The sequence below is a fragment of the Gekko japonicus genome, unplaced genomic scaffold (genome assembly GCF_001447785.1).
Source record: "Gekko japonicus isolate JY-2015 unplaced genomic scaffold, Gekko_japonicus_V1.1 scaffold3103, whole genome shotgun sequence".
In the NCBI taxonomy this organism is placed as follows: Eukaryota; Metazoa; Chordata; class Lepidosauria; order Squamata; family Gekkonidae; genus Gekko; species Gekko japonicus.
In genome coordinates, this window is record NW_015164294.1 from 1055 (window position 1) to 9007 (window position 7953).

General features: G+C 51.7%; 1 protein-coding gene across 1 annotated transcript in view; it reads left to right on the top strand.

Annotated features, from left to right (window-relative positions):
* Positions 1 to 6537, top strand: part of HHATL (hedgehog acyltransferase-like) — a 7388-nt gene extending 851 nt beyond the window's left edge. Inside the window, exons 2-3 of the mRNA XM_015408794.1 lie at positions 2968 to 3109; positions 6221 to 6537. Of these exons, the coding sequence (XP_015264280.1) occupies positions 2968 to 3109; positions 6221 to 6342 (264 nt within the window). The 3' untranslated portion in view covers positions 6343 to 6537. The remainder of the gene's footprint in view (positions 1 to 2967; positions 3110 to 6220) is intronic.
* Positions 6538 to 7953: the final 1416 nt, after the last annotated feature.

The window sequence follows — 7953 nt, forward strand, 5'->3', positions numbered from 1 at the left end:
ACCACCCCTCAGGTTAATCAATAGATTGAAAATTGACCTCATAGCCAATCCCTGACCCTTGGGGTAGGGCCACCTGGTAATCCGCTTGGGCCCACCTCCTCCCCGCTCGCAAGAGACCTTAAAAGATAGAACACAGAGCGAACACGCCATTCCTTCCTTTTACCAACAACCCCTCTACGTCTGCTTTTCCTCTCAAATCCAGCTCCCTGTACCAATTCCTTGACTCGCTTTACCTTAGTCTGCAGCTAAGGCAATCCACGTGTTCTCAGCTGGTCTGGTTACACATGTTTCTACCATTTTCTCCCCTCCTACCCTCCTTCCTGCTGGAAGCTTTAGGAGCCGCGCTACGCCTGAGGTAAATATATTTCCCCTCAACGATACAACCTGCTAATGCGACTGTGCTTTACCAAATCTAACTATTTTATTAGTTCTTGTGTGTCTGTATGTTATTGTGTGCTTCTGAATGATATCTAGTAAATCAAAGTAAATTTTACTTCTGTCTCTGTCTCTTCATTGAAACGTATTGGCGCAGCCCATCCTCCATAGACACTGACCAAAAATCCCTTTTAATACACTGTTCCAATTGTCTCTCCTAAAGAACAATTCGGCTAACAGGTGTGCACCAGAAGTGATGTTGTCACTTCGCTGGAAACACAGGGATACTCTGGTATTTGGGTAAAAACTCTATGGTGGAAGCCGTTTTTACCATAGAGTTTCTGCCCAGATACCAGAGTGCGGCAGGCAATGTTATGATGTCACTTCCAGTGTGTGCCGGAAGTGATATCACTGCATCACTGGCAACGAAGTTGAGACACCGGTGTAGGCCTTCCTCGCTGTTGGTGAGTCCACCCCCCAGCCAGCTGATCAGCAACAGGAGGGCTGGGGCCCAGGGCCGGGAGATGTCCCGTCCCTCGTGGGGGGGATAGCAACCCAAGGTGCCACAGTTCCAATCTCAATCTCCCATGTGACTTTCATCAGGTTCTGATGAAGGTATTGGACAAAGGCAACACTGAGTCTTGACATCTTATACCCCCAAAATCTTGTTGGTCTCTAAGGCACCTCTGGATTTGAATCTAGCTATTCTGAGATGACTTGTGGCCTGGCTCCACATTCGGAGGCACGAAACCCCTGAATCCCAGAGCCAGGCAACATCAGGGGAAGGCCTCGGCTTCAGTGCCCTGTAGTTGGCCTTCCAGAGGAACTGGTTGGCCACACTGGACTAGGTGGACCACTGGTCTGATGCAGCAGGGTTCTTGCCGCGATCACATCACCTGGAAGTGACATAATCGCGTCAGGCACGTTGGGGGCGGGGCCACAATCATCCGAGGGAAAACCATAGAGTTTTCCTTCGGATGATAGAGCCTCCCCCTGCAACGTGCCTGGTGCAATTATGTCACCTCTGGGTGGAGTCCCCCAGTGGCCCTCCAGAGGAACTGGTTGGCCCCTGTGTGAGACGGGACGCTGGACTAGATGGACCCTCACTGTTCTGATCCAGAAGGCCTCAGCTTCTCTACCCTGTTGCTGGCCCTCCAGAGGAAGTGGCTGGCCCCTGTGTGAGACGGGACGCTGGACTAGATGGACCCTCACTGTTCTGATCCAGAAGGCCTCAGCTTCTCTACCCTGTTGCTGGCCCTCCAGAGGAAGTGGCTGGCCCCTGTGTGAGACGGGACGCTGGACTAGATGGACCCTCACTGTTCTGATCCAGAAGGCCTCAGCTTCTCTACCCTGTTGCTGGCCCTCCAGAGGAAGTGGCTGGCCCCTGTGTGAGACGGGACGCTGGACTAGATGGACCCTCACTGTTCTGATCCAGAAGGCCTCAGCTTCTCTACCCTGTTGCTGGCCCTCCAGAGGAAGTGGCTGGCCCCTGTGTGAGACGGGACGCTGGACTAGATGGACCCTCACTGTTCTGATCCAGAAGGCCTCAGCTTCTCTACCCTGTTGCTGGCCCTCCAGAGGAAGTGGCTGGCCCCTGTGTGAGACGGGACGCTGGACTAGATGGACCCTCACTGTTCTGATCCAGAAGGCCTCAGCTTCTCTACCCTGTTGCTGGCCCTCCAGAGGAAGTGGCTGGCCCCTGTGTGAGACGGGACGCTGGACTAGATGGACCCTCACTGTTCTGATCCAGAAGGCCTCAGCTTCTCTACCCTGTTGCTGGCCCTCCAGAGGAAGTGGCTGGCCCCTGTGTGAGACGGGACGCTGGACTAGATGGACCCTCACTGTTCTGATCCAGAAGGCCTCAGCTTCTCTACCCTGTTGCTGGCCCTCCAGAGGAAGTGGCTGGCCCCTGTGTGAGACGGGACGCTGGACTAGATGGACCCTCACTGTTCTGATCCAGAAGGCCTCAGCTTCTCTACCCTGTTGCTGGCCCTCCAGAGGAAGTGGCTGGCCCCTGTGTGAGACGGGACGCTGGACTAGATGGACCCTCACTGTTCTGATCCAGAAGGCCTCAGCTTCTCTACCCTGTTGCTGGCCCTCCAGAGGAAGTGGCTGGCCCCTGTGTGAGACGGGACGCTGGACTAGATGGACCCTCACTGTTCTGATCCAGAAGGCCTCAGCTTCTCTACCCTGTTGCTGGCCCTCCAGAGGAAGTGGCTGGCCCCTGTGTGAGACGGGACGCTGGACTAGATGGACCCTCACTGTTCTGATCCAGAAGGCCTCAGCTAGGAAGAGGAAGAGGAAGAGGAAGAGGAGGAGGAGGAGGAGATTGGCTTTATACCCCGCCCTTCACTACCCAAAGTTGTCATGGACCACTGGTCTGATCCAGCAGGGCTCTTCTGATGTTCTTCTCGGTGGAAGGCCTCAGCCTCTCTGCCCTGTTGTTGGCCCTCCAGAGGAACTGGCTGGCCACTGTGTGAGACAGGAGTTTGGACTAGATGGACCCTCAGTGGTTTGATCCAGCAGGGCTCATCTGAGGTTCTTTCCCTTGTCCTCTCTCAAGCACCTGTCTTGTGTTTCTCTCCTGGGCAGGCCAAGATGTCGGAAGCGATGTCCAGGCGAATCAGAGGCTTCTTTGGAGCAGCTAATTTTTGGGCCATCGTCCTCTACAACATTCTTGCCCTCAACAGCTTGGACTTTGCCATCATTGTTTCTCGGAGAATTCTCCTAGCAGGTAAAGTTCCTCGCAAAACCCTTCCTTCCCCTCGGAATGGCTGCAAAGGGTATCTTCCTCTAGCCATACCAAGCTGGCAGACAGTCAGCGTGGCATATCTGTTATAGTGGCAGGCTAGAATCTGGGAGATAGACATGAGCAGAACAGCCGTGATATACAGAGCTTTTTTGGTAGAAAAAGCCCAGCAGGAACTCATTAGCATAATAGGCCACACCCAGCAGCAGAAACTATTAGCATATTAGGCCACGCCCCTGACAGCACAGCTCATTAGCACATTAGGCCACACCCCCACATGTTACCAGAAGTGTGGTCATCCAGCCACACCCACCTTTTGCTTCTTATTCTGTTTACCTTCTTTGTTGTCAAAACCCAGGGCCTTTTTTGTAGCAGGAACTCCTTTGCATGTTAGGCCACACACCCCTAATGTAGCCAATCCTAATGAGTGTCTGCTGTTAGGTGTGGCCTGTTATGCTAATGAGTTCCTGCTGGGCGTGGCCAGCCTGGAAGCCAGCCGGAACTCCGTTCCTGTGCGTTCCTGCCCAAAAATAGCCCTGGTGATATATTATGCCAAAAAAAAAATCCACAGCCTTATAAATTCTTGTCCGATATTCAGTTTACTGGAGATAATCAATTCCTCAGGAATCATTCATCAACACAACGGACTATGCCTATCAAGTCTCGTTTCATTCACAACTTTGTCAGAGTGTGTAGCATCGAAATTTCAATATAGTTAATTCATTTAACAAGCACTGTGGCCAGTTCTCTTAGAGGTAAGGTAAAGGTAAAGGTTTTCCTTTGCTCGAAAGCCAGTCGAATCTGACTCTATGGATGTGGTGCGCATCTCTGTTTCCAAGCCGAAGAGCCAGCGCTGTCCGAAGACGTTTCTGTGGTCATGTGGCCGGCATGACTAGACGCTGAGGCACAAGGAACGCTGTTACCTACCCACCGAAGCGGTACCTATTTATCTACTTGCAATCTCTTGCTTTCAAACTGCTGGGCTGGCAGGAGCTGGGGCCAGAGACAGGAGCTCACTCCGTCATGCGGCACACTCGGGTCTCGAACTGCCGAACTACCAACCTTCCGGTCTGCAGTTCTTCGTTTTCACCTGTCCTGTTGCATCCTTGATCTCCTTTTTCCACTGGCCACCTCATCCCTCACTCTCAGGAGACGGCCCACTTTATATTTGTCTTTTTTTTTGTCTTATCCTTCCTCTGAGGATCTCAGGATAGCAAGTGAGGGTCTGCCAGCTAGGGTTTGCCAGCTAAGGGAACATTTGGGAGTCCGGAGCATTTGGGGCGGGCAGAGACTTGGGGAAATTGTGTCATGGCATTGGCAGTGTTCCAGGAATGTTACAGTGTAACCAATCCTCCAAGAGCTTACAGTGGCCCCTGTGAGAAGAGCTCTGTAAGCTCTTGGAGGATTGGCTACATTAGGGGTGTGTCGCCTAATATGCAAAGGAGCTCCTGCTACAAAAAGATCCCTGGGTGACACCCCCCTGATGTAGCCAATCCTCCAAGAGCTTACAGTAGCCCCTGTGAGAAGAGCTCTGTAAGATCTTGGAGGATTGGCTACATTAGGGGTGTGTCACCTCATATGCAAAGGAGTTCCTGCTACAAAAAGAGCCCCCAGGTGACACACCCCTAATGTATCCAATCATCCAAGAGCTTACAGTAGCCCCTGTAAGAAGAGCTCTGTAAGCTCTTGGAGGATTGGCTACATTAGGGGGGGTGTCGCCTAATATGCAAAGGAGCTCCTGCTACAAAAAGAGCCCTGTAAACAATCTCCATAGTAAAATCCATAGAGATTAGGGGAATTCTTAGAGCATTGCAAACACTATGGTACTGTTCCCCCCATATTTGATTCCACTGTTCAGTTTAGTGAGGGAGGCGGCTGGAGCATGCAGGGGGAAGGTAACTCATAGGGTTGCCAGCTCCAGGTTGGGAAATACCTGGAGTTTTCGGGGGGTGGAGTCTGAGGAGGACAGAATTTGGGGGAGGGGAGGGACTTTAATAGGGTATGTTTCCATAGAGCTCAGCTTCCAAAGCAGCAGCTTCCACAGCAGCCATTTTCTTCAAGTGAACTGATCTCTTTTGTCTGGAGATCTGTTGTAACCCCAGGAGATCTCTAGCCACCCCTTGGAACTTGGCAACCCTCATTGCCCACCACAGAGGGGAAACCTGGTAACCCTTATTCTCCCCTTCTACATTTTATCCTCAGAACAACCTTGCAAGGTAGGGTATGAGAGCGGGATGGGCCCAAGAGAAAATTATTGACCCGTCGTCTCCCAAGCCCCAGTCTGACAGATCTGTAGCTCTTGCGGTTCTCTGGAGAGAGGGGATAAATATTGGACCCCTTCAAGCCTGTGGTCTGATCTCTCTCAGGAACTGATTGATATAGCCGCATTGGTCTGAAGCAGCAGAACAAAGTTGGAGTCCAGGGGCACCTTTAAGACAACGAAGTTTTAATTCTGGGCGGGGGTCATTTTGTAGAAATAGAGGTGCAGGAGCTCATTAGCATAACTCATTAGCATAACTTATTTGCATATGCCACACCCCCTGACATCACGGGAAGTGTGTCAGAAAGCAACACCCACCGCTCAGGCTCCACTGGACTGTTTTGGATTGCTAGCTATTGGGGGGAGACGTGCAGATCTGTCCTCACAGAGGAGGGAGAGCTTGTACCTGAATAAAACTTTGTCTTAAATGTGCCACTCTTTTGGACCGGGGCCCAAGAGGGGGGGCTCTGCAACTTACCTGGCTGCTTCTTGCTCTGACTGAAGGCTGCTGGGAGCAGGGGGTGGGGCCTGTTGCATGTGCCCGCCCCCTGGGCTCTTTACTGCCGGAGCTTCGCTCCTGTGCGCTCCTGCAGGAAATGACCCCTGATTCTGGGTATAAGCTTTCGTGTGCATCTGAAGAAGCACGCATGTAGACAAAAACTTGTACCCAGAATAAAACTCTGTAGATCTTAAAGGTGCCACTGGGCTCCAACTTTGTTCTCAAGAACTGCCCGTTCCCTCGCCAGTGTTATCTGACTGCACCCAGCTTAGAAATCTCTTGCTGTGTGCCGAGGCCTGGCTGGCTGACTGTCAATCTGCTTCCCTCTGGACCTCAGGTTTCCCTCTCAGCACTTTATCCATCTGGTTCATCACTTATTGCGGCGTGCAGCTGATCAAGGAGAGAGAGCGCCTCCTGGCCATCCTGGAGGAGAAGGAAGGCAAGGAGAAGGGCGAGTGAAGCGATGGAGAGACGGAAGACCGCTTCCAAGATGGCGGCGGCCGCTCAGTGTCCGAGCAGGCTGGGCAAAGCCCAACCCGCCAAGTACTCCGCCCCCCCTGCCACCAAGCTGTACTGTCAGCCATGCACAAACTCACCTGTTTAATAATATCCTTTTCCCATTTAAATAAAAAGAAATATTTTCTATAAGATGTCAACGCAACCGGCGTGGGTCTGTGTTTCTGTTTCGCACGACGTGTGAAGACATGAAGCTGCCTTGTACTAAATCAGACCATCAGTCAGTATAGTCAGTTTGGTGTCGTGGTGAAGTGCGCGGACTCTAATCTGGGAGAACTGGGTTTGATTCCCCATGCCTCCACTTGCAGCTGCTGGATGACCTTGGGCAAGCCGTAGTTCTGATAAGAGCTGTCCTTGAAAGAGCCATTTCTGTCAAGAGCTCTCTCAGCCCCACCTGCCTCACCGGGTGTCTGTTGTGGGGAGGGGAAGGGAAAGGAGTTTGTAAGCCGCTCTGAGACACCTTTCGGTAGTGAAGGGCGGGGTATGAATCCAATCTCTTCTTCTTCATCCAATCTCCTCCTCCTCCTCTTCTTCTTCTCCTTCACCAGTTTGGTGCAGTGGTTAAGTGTGTGGACTCTAAACTGGGAGGACCGGGTTTGATTCCCCACTCCTCCACTTGCACCTGGCTGGATGACCTTGGGCCAGCCGTAGTTCTGATAAGAGCTGTTATTGAAAAATCAGTTTCTGTCAAGAGCTCTCTCAGCCCCACCTACCTCACAGGATGTCTGTTGTGAGGAGGGGAAGGGAAAGGCGTTTGTAAGCTGCTCTGAGACTCCTTTGGGTAGTGAAGGGCGGGGTGTGAATACAATCTCTTCTTCTTCTTCTTCTTCTTCTTCCCTCTAAGCTAGCTAGCTCACAGTTTTTAGCTTCTGGCTCACACCTCTCAGTTGTGAGGAGGGGAAGGGAAAGGCGTTTGTAAGCTGCTCTGAGACTCCTTTGGGTAGTGAAGGGCGGGGTGTGAATACAATCTCTTCTTCTTCTTCTTCTTCTTCTTCCCTCTAAGCTAGCTAGCTCACAGTTTTTAGCTTCTGGCTCACACATTTTTTGTCTTAGCTCAGGAAGGAGGGCTCCAGAGCAATCTAATTTATGCAGCAGCCAAATCGTTCGCTCACAACTGTAATGCCAGCAGCTCACAAAGTAGAATTTTTCCCTCAAAGACTCCACAGCTTAAGGGAGCATTGGTGGGGGCTACCATAAAAATCCAATGATGAAAGGAAGTGAAACCAGCATGCAGTGCAGAGGGGAATTTCTGTTCCAACGTGGGTTTCGTAAAACAAACGGAAGACAGGGTGAACTTGGAGCCGAATAACAATAGACCAACAGGAATCTGGCCGTAACCAATCAAGGTGTAGGACTGTGCTGCCAGAGACAGGGTGAGCTTGGAGCCAAATAACAATAGACCAACAGGATTCTGGCAGTAACCAATCAAGGTGTATGATGGTGCTGCCAGAGACAGGGTGAGCTTGGAGCCGAATAACAAACAGACCAACAGGATTCTGGCCGTAACCAATCAAGGTGTAGGACGGTGCTGCCAGAGACAGGGCGAGCTTGGAG